This window comes from Heteronotia binoei, chromosome 17 (assembly GCF_032191835.1).
Source record: "Heteronotia binoei isolate CCM8104 ecotype False Entrance Well chromosome 17, APGP_CSIRO_Hbin_v1, whole genome shotgun sequence".
NCBI lineage: Eukaryota > Metazoa > Chordata > Lepidosauria > Squamata > Gekkonidae > Heteronotia > Heteronotia binoei.
The window spans coordinates 30,306,545-30,332,269 of record NC_083239.1 but is presented as its reverse complement, the minus strand read 5'-3'; the positions used below and the strand labels follow the sequence as shown (position 1 = coordinate 30,332,269).

The 25,725-nt window shown below is 44.8% G+C and overlaps 2 protein-coding genes across 3 annotated transcripts in view; one reads left to right on the top strand and one right to left on the bottom strand.

The window, feature by feature from the left end:
• The window catches only part of SMPDL3B (sphingomyelin phosphodiesterase acid like 3B), a 17,775-nt gene extending 6,408 nt beyond the window's left edge, over positions 1-11,367 (bottom strand). The window contains exons 1-5 of one of the 2 annotated variants that reach the window (XM_060257495.1): positions 11,289-11,367; positions 6,613-6,826; positions 5,081-5,178; positions 3,872-4,015; positions 221-393 (exon numbers count right to left, since the gene is read on the bottom strand). In XM_060257495.1, the coding sequence (XP_060113478.1) occupies positions 221-393; positions 3,872-4,015; positions 5,081-5,178; positions 6,613-6,656 (459 nt within the window). In that variant the 5' untranslated portion in view covers positions 6,657-6,826; positions 11,289-11,367. Of the gene's footprint in view, positions 1-220; positions 394-3,871; positions 4,016-5,080; positions 5,179-6,612; positions 6,827-8,377; positions 8,624-11,288 lie in introns of those variants that run through there. The other variant, XM_060257494.1, reaches the window with a different exon arrangement.
• RPA2 (replication protein A2) lies at positions 11,348-25,725 on the top strand. Its single transcript, XM_060257497.1, has 9 exons — positions 11,348-11,594; positions 14,148-14,251; positions 15,887-15,988; positions 17,200-17,313; positions 18,249-18,323; positions 19,980-20,096; positions 20,342-20,461; positions 22,125-22,219; positions 25,126-25,725. The coding sequence occupies exons 1-9, from the start codon at positions 11,585-11,587 to the stop codon at positions 25,208-25,210; spliced, it is 822 nt and encodes a 273-aa protein (XP_060113480.1). The 5' UTR covers positions 11,348-11,584; the 3' UTR covers positions 25,211-25,725.

Below are 25,725 nucleotides of genomic sequence, written 5' to 3'. Positions count from 1 at the left end.
CGACTGACCCAAGGTCACCTGGCTGGCTTTATGTAGAGGAGTGGGAAATCAAACCCGGCTCTCCAGATCAGAGTCCACCACTCTTAACCATGACACCAAACTGAAGTCAGCTGGGGAAATTAGCTCAGTTTCTGGTTAGGGCCTGTACTCCTTTGCCTTACAACAACTGGGCATTATTCTGTAAAATCACTGCTGGAATAATAAGACTGCTGCAAGAAACCTTTTCTTCTGCTTTCGATGCATTGGCAAGCGTCTCTTCCAGCCACTGAAACTGGCCTCCTGGATCCTTTGAGCTGATGGTTTGATTGTTATTCTCATAATATAGGTTTGTGTTGAGGACAACCATCCGCCTTGCTGGGCCAGAACCAGACAGCTTTTCACTGTAGAAAGCACCTACAAAAGAGCATGAGCTGGATCGTGCATCTACTCAAGACTGTGCAGAAATGATAAAGAACAGAAGTCAGTTTAAGCATCTGCAGCTATGGGTGAATTGCAGAGTTGCAAGAGCAGCCCTTTCCAAGGCAGCTGGGGGTTTGTACGAAACAGCAGATTGCCTTCCAGACATTTAATCTAATGTCAAATAGGCAATTAAAAGATAACCAAACCCCCATTTTCCACGCTTAAACCGTCGCTCTCCTTTTAGGAAAGGAAGCCCTCCTTCCTGTTTGCAAATCCCATTCCAGTTAGTCCAACTCAAGAAACATCTAAGGACTTTGGGGGTGGAGCCAAGAAACGTGGGGGTGGAGCCAAGAGCAAGGTTGTGACAAGCATGTCTGAACTCTGAAGGGAAGTTCTGGCCATCACATTTAAATGGAGCACGCTCCTTTTAAATGCTTCCCCTCCATTGAAAATAATGGAAAATGGGGGCACCTTCTTTTGGGGCTCATAGAATTGGATTCCCAATATTTTTGAAACTTGGCGGGAGGGTTAGAAGAGGCACCAAATGCTATGTTGAAAATTTGGCCCCTCTACCTCAAAAAACAGAGCCCCAGATACCCACAGATCAATTCTCCGTTATACCCTATGGGGACCAATTTCCGTATGGTATAATGAAGTGCCTAATGGACATTCAAACCCCTCCCCTCATTTTCTGATAATCCTGAAGTGGAGGGAAGGCCTCCAACCCAGGGGATCTCCTGCCCCCAACTGGGGATTGGCAACCCTACTTCAAGTCCACCCTAGCATTATCCTTTTCCACTTAAGAACATAAGAAGAGCCCTGCTGGGTTATCTTGTCCAGTTTAAAGCAGCCAACCGGTTACCCTGGAGGACCAGCAACAGTGCTGAGGCCTTCCCCTGATGTTGCCTCTTGGCTCTGGGATTCAAAGCCTGACTGCCTCTGAAAGTGGAGGTTTCCCTCAGTCACCATGGCTAGTAGCCTCTGATAGATAGATTTCTCTAATCCCCCTTTAAAGCCGTTTATTCTCATGGCCATGGGTGGAATTCTAGCAGGAGCTCCTTTGCATATTAGGCCACACACCCCTGATGTAGTCAATCCTCTAAGAGCTTACAAAAAAGAGCCTTGTAAGCTCTTGGAGGATTGGCTACATCAGGGCTGTGTGCCCTAATATGCAAAGCAACTCCTACTAGAATTTCATCCCTGCCCATGGCCATCACTACATCCTCTGGCCAATGTTCCCTCTAAACTGCAGAATCTTGTGAGCAAAAATGCTATTTTGTGAGCTACTGGCATTAATGTTGTGAGCTACTGCAGAAATTAGTGTGTGCTCTGGGGTCATCCTTCCTGAGCTAAGACAAAAATGTGTGAGCTGGAGGCTAAAAATCTGTGAGCTAGCTCAAGCTAACTCAGAGGGAACACCGCCTCTGGCAGTGAATTCCTGACTCTTTTTGCTACCAGATGGCAACAACCTTTGCACTGGAGAGATGGAAGTTTTCCATCAGGATCAGAATGTTTTCTGACCAGGTCCCCCACCCCTTTTATTGGAACCTGGGAAGGGAAATGCCATACGGGGAGTTAGTGAGGTTTCAGCAAAACTCTTGCTTGTTTGTTTGCCTCTCTATTAATTTTCTGTGCCAACACATAAGTTCTGTAAGCAGTTTGCATTTAATATATAAAAATGAAAAGAAGCATTGATTTTATTGCTTATTTTGCCTTTTGTTGCATCCTTTTATTAGGAAGAGAAACTCACTGACTATCATGAACTATCAGTAACTTCTTTCCTTGGGTATGAGAGTCAGGCAAAGCATTACATGTTCAAAGGGCTATGCAGAAGCTAAAGAAGGCAGACGGGGGCAAGTGTGTATCCTCCTGACCCGCACATGACGATTACTAATGAAAGAAAAGCTTTGCTCACTAACTGGAAAGGGCCCTGTAAAACCCCCATGAAGTAACTTCCTATTAGTAGGAAAGCAGGAAGGGTGTGTGTGTGTGTGTGGGAAATACTGATTTCTGTATTGTAAAAAATGCATTAACTTAGGGGTCAAAGTGCATGTTTTGCAGAAGAGTAAAAGATCAAAAACAAGTAGAGTTGCCAGGTCCCACCTGGCCACTGTAGGGGAATGTGAGGGGGAGTAGGGTTGCCAGATCCAGCTTGGGAAACTCCTGGAGATTTTGGGCTGGGGCCTGTGGAGGACAAGGACCTCAACAGGGTACATTGCCTTTTATCTCTCTCTGGAGATGCTGTATTTCTGAGGGATGTCCAGGTCCCACCTGGAGGCTGGCATCCCTAATACACTCACCAACACATCCTGAAGGCTGAACAATTCCTTCCCCAAGGCTTGTTCCCTATAGGAAAAGGTAAAGGTAGTCCCCTGTGCAAGCACCAGTCGTTTCTGACTGGGGTGACGTCGCATTCACGTTTTCACGGCAGACTTCTTTTACGGGGTGGTTTGCCATTGCCTTCCCCAATCATCGACACTTTCCCCCCAGCAAGCTGGGTACTTATTTTACCCACCTCAGAAGGATGGAAGGCTGAGTCAACATGGAGCCAGCTACCTGAACCCAGTTTCCACCGGGATTGAACTCAGGTCGGGAGCAGAGAGTTCAGACTGCAGTACTGCAGCTTTACCACTCTGCTCCATGAGGCAAAAACTCAAAACTTCCTTTTTCCAGAAAGTATTAGCTTGGAACTAGCTTAAATGAATGGCATAGTAGTTTATCTCCTGATCCTTGTGAATGATCTGTTTTATGGTGTTTTAATCCGTTATTTTTACATTTTTCTTTTACAGTTTTGATTTCACCTGCATTTTACATTCTGATCTGTTAGTGGACTTGAGAAGCCATGAGGATGGAAAGGCACTAAATAAAGGCTGTGAAAATTAAATATATATATCTCTTTCTGTGCAGTAGAAAAGAGCAAGAGTCCAGTAGCACCTTAAAGAGTAACACCATTTGTGGCAGGGTATACTCACTTCTTCAGAACAGTGACTCACAAAATCTCACAGTCATATCCTGCGACAAACGGTGTTTCTCTTTAAAGTGCTGTTGGATTCTTGCTCTTTTCAACTGCTACAGGCAGGCTAACATGGCTACCCATCTTGATCTCAATCTCCTTCTCTGCAATTTGCTATGCAAAGCCACCGCTTCGTAATATAAGGCTAATTTTGAATAGATTCCAAGCCTCTCCCAGTTTTTCCAAGAACTCACTAAATGCTACTCAACCTCAGAGAGATGGGATAATCTCATTCTGTGTGGATGACATTTTAGGGCCTTTGAGATTTCTTTAGAACGTTGATTTTATTGCTTATTTTGCCTTCTGTTGCATCCTTTTATTAGGAAGAGAAACTCACTGACTATCATGAACTTCAGTAGCTTCTTTCCTCGTGTATGAAAGTCAGGCAAAGATACATGTTCATAGGGCTAATCAGAAGCTAAAGAAGGCAGATGTCCCCCCCCCCCCCACACCACGCACCTTCTTTGAACGTATGGATCGAGGAGTTGCTCAGCCACGGGCGCCACAGTTCTGCCAGTCCACTGTAAATCGTGTTGTTCTCAGCTGGCAGCTGGTTTTTGGGGTGGAAGTCATGGTTGCCCATTGCAGGATAGACCTGAGTGTCTGGAATGGAGCAGAAGCCACGGTGAAGGGGGCGGGGAGAGTGAGAAGAGTTGAAAAAGCATTACCGCTGCTTGGATGGTAGTGGACATGGCCACAGTACAGACAAGCAGAATATGGATGCTTGAGCAAAGATTAGACATGCTGTCCTGTTCCAGGGGAAGAATTTTGCCCCCATTATACATTGAATGGAGTGGGGTGGTGGGCAATGCTACTCATCTCCAAGAGGTTCTGCAATCCCCATTGCAGAACAATCCACATTGCCGGTATCATCCCTGCTGGCAACTCCACACTTCTAAGAGTGTTCCACACACAAGGAGTTTGATCCAGACTACATTTTCCAATGGCAGAGTGGAACTCTTAGGCTTCATCCTTCCCACTACAAGCAGTCAGGGGTGTCAAACATGCCCCCAAGCAACTGGCTGGCATCTGCTTCCTTCTCCCTCTCTCTTGCTTCCTTATGCATAACAACTTGCTTTGTCAGGCTTGCTCAATCGCACAGGAGCTACAGAGCAAAGTCTCTATTTTCTCCATCGGATGAGGAAAGAGGGGAGGAATAGCTTGCTTTGCCAGGCTCTCTCAATTGCACAGCAGAGCTACTAAGCCAAACCTCTCTTCCTTCTATTGGCTGAGGCTCCTCCCCCTTCTGGCCCCCTGGGGAAGGAAGGAAAGACCCAGAGCTTCCTTTATCCAGTTCCCTGGATCTCATGGGAGAGATACAAAGAAAGCACCTTTAAGACCAAAAAGTAGTAATGTTTTAAGTTTTTTGAAAATATATATATTTAATTGTGTTTGTCTATGTCCTTTATAAAGTTTATATCCCTGCTACCTAATCTTAAATAGGTACACACATAGCCCAGCCTGACATGGCTCGGCCCAACAAAGTCTCATTTATGTCACATCCGGCCCTCATAACACATGAGTTTGACACCCCTGTCTTAAGTGTTCCTTTTTTAAAAAAAGAGTGCAATTGAAGTTTCTCTTCCTGAATTTTCCACTCGTTGCATCCTGCTGGGTCTTTTTTGTAGGATTGCCTTGATAGTCCCCATAGCTCTTGGCATGTCTTACCTGGAAATACCTGTTTGATCAGGTCAGTTAGTTGTCTGATTATGTCCAGCACAGCTTCTTCACTCAGTTTTTCATTCGGAACATGTGGAGTATCATCCCTGGGGAGAAAAAGCATAGCTACTATCCAACACTACCTATACTACAAGAACACAGATGCTGGACAGAGGCTAGTATCCCTAAAAAATTGCCCAGGTAGAAAATTAGCAAAATAGGAGAAAGATATCAGGATCATCTTCTACATTTCATTTGCATTTCCCTCCCTAAACGTTCCAATGTAGGCAGTGATATCTGATCAAATAACTGGCCACATCAAAAGAGTGTGTGTGTGTGTGTGTGTGGGGGGGAATCGTTCAACTAAAAAGCTTCTACCAATTAATGAGGAGGCAGACTTTTAAACAAATATTTCTTTTAATACAAGGACTTACAAAAACTACAGAGGATACATGTGCCCTGATGTGGATGGCCCAGGCTAGCCTGATTTCCTCAGATCTTGGAAGCTAAGCAGGGACAGCCCCAGTCAGTATTTGGATGGGAGACCTCCAAGGAAGTCCAGGGTCGTTACACAGGGGCAGGCTAAGGCTCTGAATGTCTCTTGCCTTGAAAACTCTACACAGGGGTGTCAAACTCATTTGTTATTAGGGCCAGATCTGACATAAATGAGACCTTGTCGGGCTAGGCCATATGTGTCATGAAATGTAATGCCAGATAGCAAAGATGAAGGACACAAACACACAAAAAGATTTTTAAAAAACATAAAACATGCTTAACAGATTAGCACTCTTGCAATATTTTATTTCTCTCTGATAACTGACACCTTTTGCGCTGAATTACTGCATCAAAATCTGGAGACAATGTCTGTGCTGTAGCATTCCTGAATATGCTGTTCAGATGTGCATCTGTAAGTTGCAAAGCTACGCTGCAAAGTTATGTGTGATTTGCTGACATTCATTAGAGAAATCTCATGGTCAATGCTTTGAGTCTGAGACCCAGAGGAAAAGATGAAATGGTTGGGCATAAGTTGCTTCATGTGCTGGTCAGCCAATGGAGAAAACAGAGACTTTGCTCTGTAGTGTGATTGAGCAAGCCTGGCAAAGCAAGCTGTGATGCAGAAGGAAACGAGAGGGAGAAGGAAGCAGACAACAGTGAGTTGCTCACGGGCCTGATAGGAGCCCTCCAAGGGCCTGATGTGGCCTACAGGCCACATGTTTGACACCCCTGCCCAACAGGGTCACCATAGATCAGCTGCAACTTCATGGCACTTTCCACTAACATCATTTACCAACACCAACAAAAATCCACCATTTCCTAGAACCAGCAATTAAACTCACACAATTAACCAACTACCATTTCTTTAACCAGATGACAGCCCTAGTGTCATTCACTATTTCATAATGTGCTTATCTTATATATAATGCTCCCCCCATGCCCCCCCCATGCTTTTGTCATTGTTTCAGGTTTAGATAAAGATAGACTGAATTGAGTGTTAAAACAGTTTATCGTTTCCTATAAAGAACAATCTGCAAATTCCTTACCCGGTCCAGAGAATGAAATCTGGGTTGGGGAGAATGCTCTTCATGGCATAGATGGAAGAGTTGACGAGAATCAAGGGAGCATCACATAAGTAATCACCCCAAGCCCCCGCACCGGCCACTGGCTGGGAGCCAGCAGATGGGCACACCCCTAGAGGGTCTGGCACTGCTTTGTACTGAGGGTCCAGGTGGAGGTCTGTAATGTGCCAAAAGGAGCCTGCCGAAAGAAAGAAAAGCCTGAAGTTACTCTCACTTTAGGGAAATGCCAGGGTCACTTAGGTCTCCCAATGAAGACGGAACACCTGCAATGTGCCAGAGAGACAATACAACAAGAGAGTCAACACATAGGTAGCTCCTAAAACATATGCAGGCTAGGCATGGGCAGGGCTTCACCATCTTGTGATTAAAAAAAATATCTGAAGGGTTTGAGCTCTCCTTGTTCTACACACAAAATGCAGGTCATCCCAGCAGGGAGGTTTTTGTTGTTCAGTTGCACAGTCGAGGAGTCCGACTCCTTGCGACCCCATGGACAAAGTCATGCCAGGCCCTCCTGTCTTCTACCATCCTCCAAAGTCTCCCCAAATTCGTGTTAGTTACATCAGTAATGCTATCCAGCCATCTCATCTTTTGCCATCCCCTTCTTCTGCCTTTCCCAGCATCAGGAGCTTCTCCAGCGAGTGCTCCCTTCCCATTTGGTGGCCAAAGTATTTGAGCTTCAGCATCTGACCTTCCAGGGAAGTCAGGGTTGATTTCCCTTGTGAGGACAGAAAGAGTTTGTAAAATAAAAAAGACCAAAATAAATACTGAATCTCTGCCTGATGCGTAGCTGCCAAAGGGAGAAAGTTGCCATCAGGTGTAGAGGGGACACGTATGTGCTAAGTGTCTGGTGCCTACTGAGTACTCTAACCTAGGAATCCACAGCCAAAGGGGGATACTACACTGAAGAGCCATTGCCAGTCCAAGTAGACCTGGAGGCAGGGGGAGAAGCTTGCAATGCTCAGCCATTTCATGTTTTCCTAAGCATGTTATAGTTTTGGTTAATATTTTTAGTTTCTGTTGTGATCCTTGTGCTTTTTCTTGATGTTTCATTTTTAAAATTGCATTGCCAAATCCCACTATTCCCCCACCCTTCCATTTTAAACAAAACATCACAAGAGTTTTAAGCCTGTTGTGTTTTAAGTAAAAAATAATATCTTTGTGTTTCTCTGTATCCTGTATAAAGTGTATATCTCCACTCCAGGCATTACATTTTATGACACATCTGGTCTTGCAAAGTCCCATTTATGTCAGATCCAGCCCTCATAACATATGAGTTCAACACTCCTGTCTTTCAGGGTCTCTCTCCCCTGGGCCTGCTAGCCCCCACACTCAGGTTCTTAACAGGAGCAACTCTGGGGTTTTCTTTTATGAGCCACAGATTAGAATACCAAGTGCAAATCCCTCAACTTCACACTAAGCCTTGCATGACTGCCCATACCTCACCCAACAGGATTTTCTAGGTATTCAGCATGGGTGGCACAAGCCCAGATGTGATCTGGTTATGCAGAATCCACACAAGTGAGAGGGAGCAGCACATCTTTCATGTTTTTTGACCTGCCTGGTGTACACATATCAAAGTCCCGTTCTGGCTTCAATTGTGCTATGCCACTTACCCTGGCCACCCCCAGCTCTTGCCAAGTCTATGAAGCTGATTCTCAAAAGCAACCAACATTACTCACTTTAAACTCAGCCTGCATTCTTCCAAGCAACAGAGAAAAGAGAAAGATACCTGTGGCTGCTGCAGCAACTGTGCAGCGCACCAGAAGCAAGCTGATTCTCAAAAGATCCATCTCAATCCAAGAGCTTTGTTGCCAGCTACTGCCAGGTTGACGAGCCTCTTAATTTTCTGTGTTACAACCGCAGGAACTCTCAGCCAAGTGCACTTTAGCCTCTCCCAGACTTCTGAATCATTAGCTGCCAAACAACCCTACTTGGCTTCCAAACAGCGCCCCATAATGTTGTTCTGCACACTTGCCTTTTTGACAAGGTGCAAGAGAGTAGCCAGATTTCCACCACAGATGTATGCTTGCTAGGACTGAAAAGTGCTGTCAGTCCTTCCCTTCTTCCAAAAGCCAGTGCCAAGGGCCAAGCCTGTTTAGATCTACTCCTTGGGGGCATTATGCAGGGGAACAAAAGCTTTGCTGACACGACACAGCAAAGCCAGAGGACTTTCCGTTTCATGCATGCACATTTACAAAGGCAGGAAACATTGGAAGTCCAGTCCTGTGCCAAAGGCGAGGCAGAAATGAAGGAAAACAGCAGCAACAATTGGGGGAAAACAGATGTGACATTGCCACAGTATTTCCTTTAGAGACAAATAGAAGCAAAGAGGCACCGCCTACGGAGGAACAGATCCACTCCCCCACATCGGATCCCTGAAGAGATGCTGAAAGAAGACTTTCAGACAACTCACAGCAGCTGTCTATTGGTCTGCATTTAATTGTTCCATTGCTTGTGCAGTGCACCCACCGTGACCAGACATGACCTTGGAACTTAATTGCCAGGCAGGCAAAGGGCCAACTTGGATCAGGACTACAACGTGTGGGGAGGAGGAGCATAATCTGTACGGCCTCCATAACTCCATCTTTGCGACATGCTGGTGCTTCATTGTCCTGAGTCTTGTGAGAAGACCACATAGCCAGGATTTTTAAAGTTGGGGGGCTTTTTAAAAAGTCAGGGGCGCCCTTTCCCATCCACTGGGGCTTGCCACTTCTCAGAAGCTTTCTTCTGCCAAAAAAGAAAAAAAACAGGCTGCACCCTGGAGGGCTCCCTGGAAGTTGGGGGGCCCTACCCAGAAGTCAGGGGACAGTGTCCCCACAGGCCCTCAGGACGGGGTTCAGACACTCCCAAAGGAACTTTCTTCTCTTTCTCTCATGCTTGTATCTCAAAGGCCTGGGCTATTTCAAAGGCCTTACCTGTTTCTTCCCCGCACCGCATGCCAGGTATAAGATGGCCTGGCTCATCCAAGTGTTTGAGATAACTAAATTAATGATTACTTGACTGGTAGCCATCATTTATAAGATGCCTAGTTTTAGTTATGCATGTGGTCTCAGATTCTGGCAAGCTTGCTGTGTGTGCATGCACTCAAGGCTCAGGAGATGAAAGCTTAGCCTGCATTTTCTGTAAGAATGCTTTATAGCTCTCTTTGTCAGCAAACCTGGACCTCACATATCATTTCCTTGGGATTCCTCCAACCCTTGGAGCTTCTGGCCAGGACCCCTTACATAACCCCCCCGCCGCCAATTCAATTTTCCTGATTTGAAAAGGCCCCGCGGGTTGCTATTACAGTTTTAACTGTACCAAACAAAGAACTCTGCACTTCGAGATCAGGGAAGTCAAACATGCGACCCAAGGGTCAAATCAGTCCCCCAGATTGCTCCTATCAGGCCCATGAAGAACTCACTGCCATCTGCTTCTTTCTCTCTCTTGCTTCCTTCTGCATCACAGCTTGCTTTGCCAGGCTTGCTCAATCGCACAGGAGCTACAGAGCAAAGCTGCTATTTTCTCCATTGGCTGGTCAGCACATGAAGCAACTTACGTACAAAAGCTCACAATACCCGGCCATTTCATGTTTTCTCCTTGGTCTTAGGCTCAAAGAATTAACCATTCGATTTCTGTAATGAATGTCAATAAATCAAAAACAGGTTTGCAGCTTACAGACACACTCAACAGACAGCTTACAGCATACTCAAGATCGCTACGGTCTCCAGATTTTTGTTTCATATTAAGGTTTTTATTAAGTTTATAAGAAAAGGCAGGACATGGAAAGAGGGGGGGAAAGGGGAGCTAGTTTACGAAATAATTTTTCTACTTAAAATAATAGCTTCATCATTACATACTAAAGAAAAAGTGCAGAGAAAAACAAACAGAAATAAAACTACTTCACGATACCTGCAAGTACTCAAACATTGGAAAAATACCACCCTAATCTTCTATAGGCATTTTAAATCTTTATGTTGATAATATAAACGCCTAGAGTCTTACAAGATATTAAAGCACAATTACCGGATCTCAGCTTCATCATTTTCCATTACCAAATTTGCATATCTCGTGTCATTTTTTCATTACCTAGTTCTTACAACCTCATCATCTTAACAGGGTTCTTCTCTAAAGTCAACGTTACGCAGAAACTCCCAACTATCTCACCCGCCCGCGACAAGCCCGAGCTTGCCACTAGACTCATTTTGACCGCAACACCAGAAGGCGGTACTTTCGGCTCCTCTGACCCTGTGCTGGGGCGGCACTTGCACAACGAACACCTCACCCATATAGATAGATCCAAGTGGGCAGCCGTGTTGGTCTGAAGCAGTAGGACAAAGTAGGAGTTAAGCCTCACTTTAAGACCAATAAACTTTGTTGGTCTTAAAGGTACACTTGACTCCCACTTTGTCCTACCTCACCCATAGACACAGAAAGATGAGAGGCTAGAGCGACACACTTCCAATTAAAAAAATCCACTGGAAAGCCGCACTGGCTAGCAACTAGTCGGTGTCACTAACTTCGCCGTGAAAAAAATCCCGTTGTAGAGACTTGGTTAGTTTGTGAGGGGTGGTGAGGAAAAAAAGCTCATGGATTATGGTGACTATACGGCCCTCGCCTTTTTTAAACTCCACTGTACGAAGATTACACATTAAATTTACCCTCATGAGACGCGCCGGAAATTAAAGTTGGGGTTAATGCCGCTCTAGCCGTCTCTCGGTTTCCAGGCCTTCGCGCCGCGCAGCCGGTCCTTTTATCCCGCCCCTCTACGTTCTTTGCATCGCAGCACGCCGATTGGCTGCGCGCGAGAGAGCTAGCCAATCCCGAGTATCCTTGGCTTCGTCTGGCGCGGTGAGGACCGTGCGGGTTCAGGAGAGGTTGGCGAAGTGACGCCAAGGGCTCGTGGAAGTGGATTTGTTTTTGCCGCCTTCTTCTTTTCGCCCTTCCCTTTCGCGGCATGTGGAACGGTGAGCACGCGGGCAGCAGGCTCGGCGTTGAACGTGTGAACGTAGCCCGCGCGTGTTACGAAGTGGTGTGACCTAGATTCCCTTTCTAGCTCCCTCCCGTCCAAGTTCCATAAGTGAAGAGGGGGGTATTATTTGGTTAAGGTCTAGGAATTGCTATTCTCCTTTTTCTTCCTCCCGCATCTCTTTCTTTTTTTTAAATCTCGTTTTTCTTTCAAGGAGTTTAGGTTGAGGTATGTGGAGGTTTCCCCCCCCACTTTCTTTCCATAACGCTCCTGCGAGATACATTCTGTGTGTGTGCCTGGCCCCATGTCATCCAGTGACTTGAGAGGGGAGTTATTTTAAACACTTATATTCCGCTTTTCTCTTAGAACATTGCATATGAAACTGGGGTTCCTAATTCTTAACACTAACCACTACATTGCACTGGCTGCCATCTCTCCAATCTTCCCTCCCCTTTCTCTTATTTCTTGGTCCTTCAGTTTCTCTAACATCTAAGTTTCAGAGGGTAGCCTTTCTTGACTCTCGAAAGCTTATAAGCTGAAATTTGCTGGTCTCTAAGTTGCTACTGGGCTCAGATCTAACTATAAGGCTTAAGGTCTTTGTAATTTTTGATAAACAGCCCCCCCCCCCGACTGTTTACCTGGTACACACTTCAGTTGGTTGCGTGTGCAGTGTGTTTACCGTGTGCACCTACTTTTTGTGTGTGTCTGAGCACTTAAATTTGTTGCAGATTTATTTGTTGCAAATGCACTGGCATTTCTTATAAATAGATGTATGCCTATTTGCGCTGGTTGTACATGAGTTTGTGTATATAGAGCTTATATATCATTTTAAGCATGTATTTTGTAACTGTGCAAATACTGATTTGTGGGAATGTCTGAATGCATGGTTATAATCCACTATCCTGAAAAATATAGCCTACCTCTCATCTTTATACTTTTTTTAAAAACTAACACATGTTTTCAAAAGAGATGTGCTTTGAGACAGAGTATTAGTATAAGTAGTAAATGTTGTATGCACATCAAATGGCTATATATATATATATATATATATATATATATACATACACACACACACACACACACATACATACACATATTTAGAGCCCCATGGCGCAAAGTGGTAAAGCTGCAGTACTGCAGTTGAAGCTCTCTGCTTGTGACCTGAGTTCGATCCCAGCAGAAGCTGGGTTCAAGTAACCAGGTCAAGGTTGACTCAGCCTTCTATCCTTCCGAGGTCGGTAAAATGAGTACCCAGCTTGCTGGGGGGAAAGTGTAGATGACTGGGGAAGGCAATGGCAAACCACCCCATAAAAAGTCTGGCATGAAAACATTGTGATGTGACATCACCCCAGAGTCGGAAACGACTGGTGCTTGCACAAGGGACTACATTTACCTTTATTTATTTATACAATAAAATGTTATAACAATGTCAGGTGCTATAGTAACAGACTAGAAATGGTAATATATTTAATGATGGCGGAAGCAGCATGTCTATTTCATATTTTCAACTTTTTCATCCAGATGTTTTGGATGAAGTCTGTTCATTAAGGTAGTCAGTTCACTTCCTTTAATATGGCAGGCTCTGGTCTTAGCAATCAAAGGCTTGGCAGAGTCAGCATTTATACAATTAACATGAGAGTCCTGTACATGTGCTACAGTTAATCTGAATGTATTTTAATTAATTAATTTAACTTGTATGCCTTTTGAAAAAACTGCCAGTGCATAATTGCCTTGAGGCAAAAAACCCCCTAGGGGCTGGCTCTTAAACATGAAGGTTAAATTATGCATTCAGCGTTGTACTCAGTGGCATGTACATGGATTGCATGTGCATATTCTTTGTAATGCGTACAGTGGTAAATTGAACAGGGTCACTGAATGTGTGATCAGACCAGGCAGTTTACAGGTGAAAGTTTATTTCTTACACTTTCATGCACACATAATGTGGAATAAATATTTCTTTCTTTTTAAAATCTGCTTCCCTAATAAAATTTCATTGAAGTTTTTTCTGAATCCAGGAAGAACCAATGCATTGCAGTGATCAGACTGTTGGATAAGGATCTAGGAGAAGCATAGAATCTCCAGAGTCATCTAGTCCAACCCCCTGCACAATGCAGGAAACTCACAAATACCATCCCCCAAATTTGCAAGATCCACACTGCTGTCAGATGGCCATCTAGCCTCTGTTTAAAAGCCTCCAAGGAGGAGAGCCCACCACCTCCTGAGGAAGCCTGTTCCACTGAGGAAGCACTCTAATGGTCATGAATTTCTTCCTAATATTGAGCCAGAAACTCTTTTGATTTAATTTTAACCCATTGGTTTGGTCAAAGCTCAAGCCCCTGCATTGCCATAAAATAGCACTAGACCACAATCATAAGATTAGCCTGCCTCAGAGGGTTCTTGCAAGGATAAAGTAGGGAAAGGAGAGGCATATAAACTGCCCTAAGCTTTGTGAAAGAAGGACAGGATAAAGATGTACTGAGCAGGGATTGTAAGGAATGGACTTGACTGTGTGTCTCATTTGCTAACCTGTTTGTTTTAATTTTATTTCCAGCTGGCTTTAGCAGTGGATTTGGTGGCTCTTCAATGGGTGGTGGATATACAGATTCACCAGGAGGATTTGGATCTCCGTCAGCAACCCAGGGGGAAAAGAAATCGGTATGCAGAATTTAACCTTTGCCCAAAATGAACCGTGACTTTCCTGGTGCATTCCTAAACAGAGTTACACCCTTCTAAATCAGTTGAAGCCAGTTATGCATGGAATACAGAATGTTGAGGGGGAAAGTACTTTTTAACCTTTCTCCCAATGCAAGAACTTGTGGACACTCAAGGAAATTAATGAGCAGTAAGCTTAAGAAAAGATAAAAGGAGTACTTCTTTACCCAAAGAGTGATTAATATGTGGAATTCACTGCCACAGCTACAGGTATAGGTAGCTTCAAGAGGAGACTACATAAACATATGGAGCAGAGGTCCATCAACGGCTAGGAGCAACACAGCATAGATGAAACACTATGTCTGGGGCAGTGATGCTTTGTATTTTAGGTGTTTGGGGTGGGGGTAACAGTGGGACGGCTTCTGGAGTTCTGGCTCCTCTGGTGGACCTCCTGATGGCACCTGGGTTTGGGCCACTGTGGCACAAAGTGTTGGACTGGATGGGCTGTTGGCCTGGTCCACCATGGCTTCTTTTATGTTTTTAGGCTGTCTTTAAAAGGTGTAACTTTGTTTAGTGTTTCACTGTGTTTTTCTCCTGCTCGGGGAGATCCTTCTCAGAGCAGAAGCCCAAAGAGTAAAGTTTCTGTATGGTCTAGTATTTTATCCATTTACATTATTTATATTATATTATTGTCTTTCTCACTGACACTCGATGCGGATTAAGAGACTCAACAGCCAGAGTGTTAAGAGATAAGTTCTATAGTTCGTTTATTGGTTTACATATCGAAATGGGAGGAAAACAATCTCTGTGTTCCAACAAACTTTCCCCCAGTTTTCCTCAAATCCACCTTCATAAAACCATAATATTTATACATTTCTGATAACAAAGGTAGATCTGATAATTGGCCTCAGAGTTCTCAATTTTGGCCCTCTGGCCCCATGGCACAGAGTGGTAAAGCTGCAGTACTGCAGTCGGAACCCTCTGCTCACGACCTAAGTTGGATTCCGGCGGAAGCTGGTTCAGGTAGCCAGCTCAAGGTTGACTCAGCCTTCCATCCTTCCAAGGTCGGTAAAATGAGTACTCAGCTTGCTGGGGGGAAAGTGTAATGACTGGGGAAGGCAATTGCGAACCACCCCATAAAAAGGTCTGCCATGAAAACATTGTGAAAGCAGCGTCACCCCAGAGTCGAAAACAACTGGTGCTTGCACAGGGGACCTTTCCTTTCCTTTCCTGCTTATTGGTTCAATGAACCCCTATCTCTAATTTTAGAGATGAAAGATCACTGAGGCCTATCGCATTCAAGTAGGATAGAAAATGCTAATTCATATATATTAAGGCAGGCTCTATGATTAGAGTTAATGCAATATCTTTAGAGTTAATGCAATATGTTTGGCACTCTGTGCATGTTCTAGTGCAAAACTGAATCTGCATTCTACAGTAATGTGAGTTAAATGGTGTTTCTATTGATTTAAGTAAATGCCTCCCAAGTAATCTTACTGCTTGTTTCTTTCTTTTTTTCAAACCAAAGTAAGATTTTGATCCTTGAACCAGAAATGAAAGGGGAGAAAAGATGATATTTTCCTTTTTAAAGCACAAATTCTGAAAACGTGGGATTTCTTTTATCATCCTTCTTTGCAGAGGTCAAGATCGCAGAACCTTGTCCCATGTACAGTGTCTCAGTTACTTTCTGCTGAGCAGGTAGAAGAAACATTTAAGATTCGAGGCGTTGAGATTTCACAGGTAAGTTGGTGTGTAGGAAAGAGGGGAGCATGGTGGGTGGGTTACCGAGCTGTTAGCATGGTGATCTTTAATATGGTCTCCACTGATACATTATCTGGCCCCCACTTGCTGCTTCCACATATCAAACAGATAGCCCTGGCTTTCCTGAATTTTACGGAGGCAGGAGATGCTTCACAAGAGTTCAGGGCCCATCATCTTTGTGGTCTGCAGGGAGCATCCATTTGGGCATAGCTGCCTCCATTGTAGGCGGATGCTTGGCTCAGAACTTTCTGTGACATTTTGTTGAACCCCCTAACAGTTTTGAGATTGCATCACCTACCTCCCCATGGCAGCCATTTTGTTGTGGTTCTCGAACTTCCAAAAGTGCCTACAAGCTTAACAAGCTTGGGAAACCCCTGACTTTAAGTCATAGGGTCATCCATAGCATAGAATCATAGAATTAAACAAAAAAAGCTGGAAGGGGACTAAAGACCATCCAGTCCAACTGCCTGCCCCATGCAGGATGACCTAAATCATCCCTGACAAATAATTGTCCAACCTCTGCCTAAAATATTTCAGGAGGGGGGGGGGACCTGCAACATCTGCAGGCAGCTGATTCCACCACTGAATTTCCCTTCCTGTTAAAAGGTTTTTCTTGATATCTCACCACCTGTAATTTAAACCCATTATACAGCTTGCCCTGCACTACCTACTGAAACAGCTCCATGCCGTCCTCTAAATCACAGCCTTCCAGATACTTAAAAAGAGTCATTGTATCCCCTCTCAGCCTCCTCTTTTCCAGGCTGAACATTCCCAGTTCCCACAGCTTTTCTTTATAAAGCTAGTCTCTAACCTTGTTGCTCCCCTTTGCACCTTTCTTAAAAAGGCCCCCAGAACTGGACACAGTAGTCCAAATGGTCTGACTTGTGCAGTATGCAGTGATGATATTCCATCTTTTGTCTTTGGCACTATGCATTTGCTCATACACCCAAAGATCGCATTTCCCTTCTTTGCTGTGGCATCACTGACTGCTTACACTCAATTTGAGTTGCCTTTTCAGTCCTTATCTGATTCTGACAAGCTGTAACAAATGTGAGATGCAATAGTTGTATGTTTTGTGGGCTGGAGTTAACACAGTTTTGAGCAAGTTGTCTGTGGCTGTTTGTAGTCCCATGATAAAATCCAGAAGGCTGTATACTAACAGTATGTTTTGTCATCATTTCACTATGCAGGTCGTTATCGTGGGTATAATCAGGCAAGCAGAAAAGGCGCCTACAAACATTCTCTACAAAGTGGATGATATGACTGCAGCACCAATGGATGTCAGACAGTGGGTCGACACAGATGTAATTACCATTTTTTTTGTTTTGTTGCTGACAGACACAAAGTTAAAGTTTTTTTGTTAGTTCTTGTATCCAACTGTTTGCCAAGTGGGACTTTCTGTTTCCCATTCCTGCTGCAGCCCTTTAGGGCCAACTCCTCTTGTTCCTGAGGTCAGCAGACACTTGGTATGACAGACCCGTTAATTCCCTTTCTCAACCTTTTCAGCTTCAATTTTTGTGAGCTACTGGTATTAAAGTTGTGAGCTACTGAATAAATTATTGTGCTCTGGGGCCATTTTTCCTGAGCTAAGACAAAAATGTGTGAGCTGGAAGCTAAAAATCTGTGAGCTAGCTCACGGTAACTCAGCTTAGAGGGAACATTATTTCTATTTCCTGACTAGGATTTTTCTCAACAGATGTCCCTTCTGCCTCTCCACTTTCCATGTTTGCATTTTGAGTTAAAATAATATCATTAATTGGGTTTGCCTGGGCCTTTTCTAAAGTTTATGTCTCCGGTACTTGGCATTACATTTTATGGCATGCATGGCCTGGCCCAATTAAGTGACATTTATGTCAGATCCAGCCCTCGTAACAAATGAGTTTGACTTCTGGCTCAGAAATTTGTGAGCAGCATCTGGTGAAATCTCAGATTACATTGTAGCAAATGTACTTTTAATTAATTTATTTAATAAACAAATTTGCTTCATTTTAAATTGCAGAATTTTGTTTCTTTTGGTGCAGAACTTCAGTTACATTGCAGCCCCTGAGTGGGGATTGTGGCTGGACTGTAAAACTTATTTGTAGACTGCTTTATTCTTCTGCAGTGCCAGGAAAAACAAATCCAAACAAATTTGATAACCATCCTTTTCTTTTAAAGTAGCTTAGCATTGCTGTAGTAGACCAAGAAACATTATCATATTTCTCTATCTCCCCCCTACCTTTTAAAATTTCTTTTAAAGGAAGCAGGGGATGAGAACATAGTCGTGCCACCTGGGACGTATGTAAAAGTGGTTGGTCATCTACGATCCTTCCAGGTAAGGATAACAGAACTGCAGATTTTGAAATTTCACAGAAATAACCATTCAAGAATAACTAGATTTGAGTCCAGTGGAACCTTAGAGACTAGCAAAATTGGGCTGGTGTTCCAGGACTCAAATCTGACTGTTTTTCCACAGCCCAACGTAGCCACCCCCTGAGACCACTAAAGAATCATTAACTATTGTTCTCCAAGAGCTCAGGTTGTTGAGTCTACTACAGACTTTCTGTTTTCTTGCAAGATGTATGCTGTGTATGTTAGCTCTGCTTATGGCTGCCTTTCCAGTCCACCTTGGGGATTACCATCTGTGACAAGATCTTTGACAGTCACTCCGCCAAAACAATCAGTTGTCAAAATTTACCTTTCAGAAAATGGCACGATAGGCACAGGTAGTAGTTTAAACAAGTGTTATTGTTTATTTAAACAAACTGGCAGGGAAGGGAATCAACATTTACAAAGGCTTTGGGATTTAGAAGATGTAGGCAGACAGTTAAACACAGAACTACTTCTGAAGTTACTGACTTCTTAAGAGACAGTTTTACATTTAAAGTGGTTTAACTTTCACTAAAGGTATTACAGGTATTAAATGGTTTATCTTTTAATAAACATTCTAGATTTCCAGTGAACTCTCCCACTTTATAATCACACAGTCTTGAGTGTACCCTGCTTTGTCCCTTTGGTTTAAGACTAAGGTCTCTCCACTAGACCCTTTTCACTGACAATATCATTATCTTCCATTTAAGCTAAATAACCTGGGCCTTTGGCACTTCGAAGCCCCTTCAGTGCCACCTCAAACCCTTTGCCAGATCCTGAACTTTCAGCCTACCCGTCTCCCTCCCGGGCACAAAGCTAAATACAGGAAAACTACATTCCCCTCTCAAGATGTGTTTCTTTGTTTGAAACACAGAGAGAGTGTTTAAACTTTTGGGAATAGTCTACCACCAGAGCTCTCCGGTTCAAAGCTGCAGCACACTGGCTCTGATGCCGACTCTGCACGTTAGACCAGGGGTGGCCAATGGTAGCTCTCCAGATGTTTTTTGCCTACAACTCCCATCAGCCCCAGCCATTGGCCTTCCTGGCTGGGGCTGATGGGAGTTGTAGGCAAAAATCATCTGGAGAGCTACCATTGGCCATCCCTGCGTTAGACTCTTCTCACATCAGAGTCTCTGAAAGCCACCACTTTATTCCACATCCATTCTCCAACGGCCTTTCTTGACAGAAGCAGCTCCCCACTCAGCATGAGTTCCATTAGCTGTCACTCATATGCACTACCTCTAAGCATGCATATGCCTGCTATACGTCCCAATTTCCTTTTTGGATCTGATAAAAGGACCCAAGAAATAGTGGCAAAGTTTCTCTCTTGGGTGCTAAGTTCTGAAACACTTGACTGATTGGAATCTGAGGATTTTGATCCAATTCTCATAGTTAGATGACTTATATTTTTAGCAAACGTTTAAAATTACTAGTCCCACTGTTTTTATGATGTGAACTTTTTGATTCTGACTTTATTTTCATATTGCACTTTAATGACTGTCTGTAGTAGACCCAGCCTGAGTTAGTCCAACAAGCTATTATGCTTTATCAGCTATTTTATTGAGAAGAAATTGAATTATGAGAACTCCAAACTCAAATCTTTTCCTTCTGTTTTTGCTAGAACAAGAAGAGCCTGGTTGCCTTCAAGCTCATGCCGCTGGAGGATATGAATGTGTTGACGACACACATGCTTGAAGTTGTCAATGCACACATGAGCTTGAGAAAAGAAAGCCTTCAGGTACGTGTATACAAACAAGATGCTGACTTCTATGTGGGTGGGTGTAGGGAACAGCATAAAGCTTTTAATAGTGTAGAAATACTATTGGGCAGAAGGCTGACAACAGTACAGCTAAAGACCCAGGTAGCTCTGTTTCCCTGGCATACACCATATCATGTTGGTTAACAGTCCAAACTTGACATTTCCAAATTCCCATGCACACAATTGTTCAGTGTCTCATTTGTGGGTGTCTCATTTCTTTACAGTCAGCGTCAACATCTATGATGGCATCTCGGTCGTTCGCTTCTTCAGGGATGGGCAACATGACTAGCTTTGGAGGAAGCGTAGCCATGCCAGTGGGTGGACTTTCATCACACCAGAGTCAGGTATGTGTTTCAGCGTATTTGTCCTGTTGCCCTTCCCTGCTTCCCCTCCAGTGGCTGCTATGCCCGTCCTTGGCAGGTGGGCCAAGTTCGTGATGCATTTATGCTGAGGAGAATACAGTCTCTTGGTCTGAGCCTAGCAGCTGCCTTCATCCCCAGCCAAACTCAGTTGCAGCCTGCCTGCCATCATTGAACACAGAATGAATCCCTCACATGGCCTAATCCTGACTGCAGTGGCAGGAATCTCTAAAGTGGCATTGCAGGTGTGGTAGAGCCATTTTGCCATTGGAAAGATGGACATTTCCCCCATGGCACAGTGGGACTTTCTTCCCCTCCCCACCCCCTGCTTCCATGGCACAAGGCCAGAGCAGAGAGCATGGGGCTTTTCTTTATAACTAACTTCAGGATCCTGCCCAAGGAGCTGCAGCCAGTTTCTTGCAAGGCCCCAAGTTGTACAGCTTTGCTACAGAGGGGGGCAGGAGGAAATGAGAGAGCAGCAGTGGGCTGCCAGGGTCAGCACAAAGACAGTGGCCCTGGAACTTTCCTGTTTGATCTCTGGAACTTTGACTGTTTGATCAGTGCTGCAGTTCATGGGTCTCTTTCTTCCTTTCTCCACTGGGATTTTAAAAGCATGTTAGCTGTTTGTGGTGAAGAACTAGATCTGCGTTCTTGTATTGTTTGTTGGTAGTTTTCAGATGTTGGCCTTCTGTGATTTTTTTTTTCCATGCAAGTAGCATTGAGTAGAGTTTTCCTGTGGGAGAGTGGTTAATAAATTTTAATAACCAAACCTGTTGCAATGATACACAGCCCCCACTGATTTTGTCCTTGTCTTACACTGGAAAAGGTAGGGTACCTATGAGGAAACCTCATTGCCCCTTCCTCCCCCCCCCCGCCAATATTTCGCTAGCAGTCCTTACAGCTATCCTCCTCCCTCCTTTCCACCGCCTTATCCCCTTTCACATCTCTTCCCCTAGCAGGCTCTGTTTTTTACCCACCTCCCTGATGTACACTTTCCTCCTCTATCTTGCTTTTTTTTTTTCCTTATCTGTTTCTCCCTCTCCACTTTCACTCTTCCCATCCCATCTTATACCTTTCAGTTTATTTCTCCCTCCCCTAGTATTGGTACTAACTGAGTCTGAGAATTTTCAGCAAAGTTGGTGAAGAACTTGAGAGGCTGCAAAGAAGGATGGGGAGGGGAGGGTTGTTGGACAGGATGGACCCTTTACCTCTTTCTTTGGCTCGAGGCCTGCAACTTAAGACTTGCAGCTTCCCTGTCCTACAGTCTTCCTGTGGCAGCTGGGTCACAGTATGACCCACTTGCCAGACACAAAAGCCCTACCAGGCAACATCCTGGCCCACTTCCTGGAAACTAGACAGGTGCCACATTGGAGAACGATTCTTAGAGAAGCCACAGGTGGCATGCCAAAGAGCTTCCAAGCCAGTGAGTGAGTATCACTGCATTGGTGTGTTAATTACTATTGCAGTTCCTGTATGTGTTTTTTTTTTTAAAGTCACTGTGCAGACTTCATTGCTGGAGGGATGTGGCAAAGCTGTGTGTGTAGAAGTTTAGTAAAGCCTTGTTCTTGAGCAAGTGGGTGTGTGAAAAGTCTTCCTTACTCTGCCTGTTTGGGTTTGAAGTAATCTTGCTTGAATTTTGCTTTTTAAGGTTCTGAACTTGATCAAAAGCTCCGTGTCTACTGAGGGAATAAGTCTTAAGGAACTGAAGTCTCAGTTGCATAATATGAACGTGGCTACCATCAAGTAAGTCTGTGCAGGCTATCCTGGACTTTCTAATGGAAGAGCTGCCCCCCCCCCCAAAAGAAAGCAGGGGAAGGGAACACTGCTTATTGTGGGGGGGGGTCAACCAGCACTTCTCTTGCTGGCTTCTTGGCTTTGAAACTTCTTTGAATGGCACAGTACTAAACAATGCAGTTTCACAGCTGAGAATGCTTTATTATTTGGGGGAAGGGGTTTCAAAACTCTCTTGGCATGTAGCCGGGGATAGGCAAGAAGTAAACAGAGGCAGTCAACCTCTGAATTCCAGTGCTAGGAGGCATTAATTAGGGGAACTTTTTGGCCTCTGTGCCCTGTGTGTTGGCCCTCCAGGGCAAAACGTTTTAGCTGCTGTGTGCAACAGGATGCTGGACTAGGCAGACCACTGCTCTGACTCAGCAGGACTCGTTACAAGTGGAGCACTAGCTGGATGTCAAGGCATTTCTTATGTTCTTAAGAAAGGCATCCTTGGGATCTCTCAGCACACCAGCTGTGCCAGAATTCCCCAACCTTTTTGGGCATGTGGGCACCTTTGGGATTCTGGCACCATGGAGTGGGCACCATGTTGGGGACCTGCTGAGCTACACTGTAATTCTTAAGCAGTCTTGAGTACTACTTGTAAACGTAGAGCATGTTAGGAGTTTAATAAAATTGTCGACAGCATGCATTGCTGATGTCTGCTTATGCATGTTGTCCAGTGAAGCACAAGCAATTCCATCTTGGGTCACTGACTTACCTGTGCATCACTGTTGAGTATTTCTGCTGTCTGTTGGACTCAGATAAGCCCATGCATAAGCCCATAACAGCCATAATGACAGCTTCCAAGCCACAGATGCTTTCTCTTTTGCCTCCCAACATTATTCCTTTCCTGTGCATTTGGGTACCGAATCTATATTTTAATTGTTTTGATTCGAATTTGTAAGCTGTCCCAAAGGACCATTTGATTTTTAAAAATGTGTTTTAAATGCATTTGGACCATGCAACAGGTAGGCTTATTTTTCTCTTACTGCTGGTTAAAGCCGCCTCCATAGTCAGTCTCTTTTATTTATTTATTTATTTATTATTTATTTATATTGGGATTTATACCCCGCCCTTCGCACCGAAGTGTCTCAGGGCGGCTTACAACATGATAATTCAAATACTACAATTTAAAACACTTACAAGTAAAATTAAAACCATAAATTAATAAAAGCAAGATAGATAAAAACCGGCGGTCTACAGATGTATTTTGTTCCATCCAAAAGATTTCCTTGTCAGTCAGTATTATAGGCCTGCCGGAAGAGGGCTGTCTTACAGGCCCTGCGGAACTGCTTTAGGTCCCGCAGGGCCTGCACCTCCTCCGGCAGCTGGTTCCACCAATAAGGTGCCGTTACTGAGAAGGCCCGATCCCTGGTGGATTTTAGACGGGCCTCCTTTGGCCCGGGGACTACCAACAGGTTTTGTGAACCCGAGCGTAGTACTCTCTGGGGAACGTGTGGGGAAAGACGGTCCCTAAGGTAGACAGGTCCTAGGCCATATAGGGCTTTAAAGGTAATAACCAACACCTTGTACCGGACTCGGAGTATTACTGGCAGCCAGTGCAGATCCCGGAGCCCCGGCCGAATGTGCTCCCATCTTGGGAGCCCTAATAACAGCCGGGCAGCAGCGTTCTGCACCAACTGCAGTTTCCGGGTCCGGCACAAGGGTAGCCCCATGTAGAGGGCATTACAGTAGTCTAACCTCGAGGTGACCGTAGCATGAATCACTGTTGCCAGGTCGTCACGTTCCAGGAAGGGGGCCAACTGCTTCGCCCGCCGAAGGTGAAAAAACGCGGACTTGGCAGTGGCTGCTATCTGGGCCTCCATTGTCAGTGAAGGCTCCAACAGCACCCCCAGGCTCTTAACCCTGCCCGACGCTGTTAGTGGCGCGCCGTCAAAAACTGGCAGGGGGATTTCCCTTCCCGGGCCGCAGCGACCAAGGCACAGGACCTCTGTCTTCGCCGGATTCAGCTTCAGCCCGCTCAGCCTAAACCACCTAGCCACTGCCTGTAACGCTCGGTCCAGATTTTCTGGGGCGCAGGCGGGCCGGCCATCCATAAGCAGATAGAGCTGGGTGTCATCAGCATATTGATGACACCCGAGCCCGTACCTTCGGGCAATCTGGGCAAGAGGGCGCATGTAGATGTTAAATAACATCGGGGAGAGCACCGCCCCTTGAGGCACCCCGCAATCAAGCGTGTGTCTCCGGGACAGTTCCTCCCCAATCGCCACCCTTTGTCCCCGACCGTCAAGGAAAGAGGAAAACCATTGCAAGGCCAACCCCTGAATCCCTGCGCCGGCAAGGCGGCGCGCCAGAAGCCGATGGTCGACCATATCGAACGCTGCCAATAGGTCCAACAACATCAGCACCGCCGAGCCGCCTTGATCCAGATGCCGCTGAAGGTCATCCACCAGGGCGACCAGCACCGTCTCCGTCCCGTGGCCCGGGCGAAAACCAGACTGGTAGGGGTCAAGGATAGAAGCGTCCTCCAGGAAGCTCTGTAGCTGCAACGCCACTGCCCTCTCGATAAGTTTGCCCAAAAAGGGCAAATTCGATACCGGCCGATAGTGTGCCAATTCGGTCGGATGTAACGATGTTTTCTTCAAGAGGGGACGGACCACCGCCTCTCTGAGCGCTGATGGAAAATGCCCCTCCAGTAGGGATCTATTTATGATATCCCGTATAGGATATCTTAGCTCCCTCCGGCAGGTCTTAATAAGCCTTTGAGTAGCCATGTGATTCTCCCCCTCCCCCTTTGTTTCCATCTGGTGTGTTTCACTCCAGCGTGTTTTGTTTATGGCAAGGAGGATAGGGCAAAGCACTGAAGAGCAAGTCCTAGATTACATGACAGTTGTTTTTCTTTCTCTTTTCTCTAGGAAAGCCGTTGAGTTTCTCAGCAGTGAAGGACATATCTACTCCACTATTGACGACGACCATTTTAAATCGACAGATGCTGAATAAGGGCAACTTGGGAAGGTGACTCTTTTGAGCTGAGTGGACTTTGCACTGAGCAACTGTTGGTGTATACAGTGCCTCCCAGTAGTGCACATCTGTGAAGAGGGGATTTGTAATTTTGAAAGTGACGCTTCATTTATCACTCAGCTAGGCTGAGCTCCTTAAGTGCATACATACAAATAGCTGAAATATGCAATCCTAAGTACCATTGTAAGCTGGTTGACTTTAATAGATTTTGGAAGATACAGCTCTACTTAGGATTGGTACATTGTACATCCATCCCAAGGGTCTCAGAAGGTGTTCACATGAAGCATCTGTAAGCTTCCAAGGTTTCTGCCCTAAATACATATATATATGTGTTGTATAAACATGATTCTGGAAGGGCAGCCTCTGCTGTATTGAATCAGTTGCCATGATTTAGAAGTGGCACTCAGCACTAAAAAGTATTCTGTCCTCTGTACTTTTGCTACAGATGTGCCATATTTTTGATAGCCTAATAAAACTTATTTTTTTCAATTTCA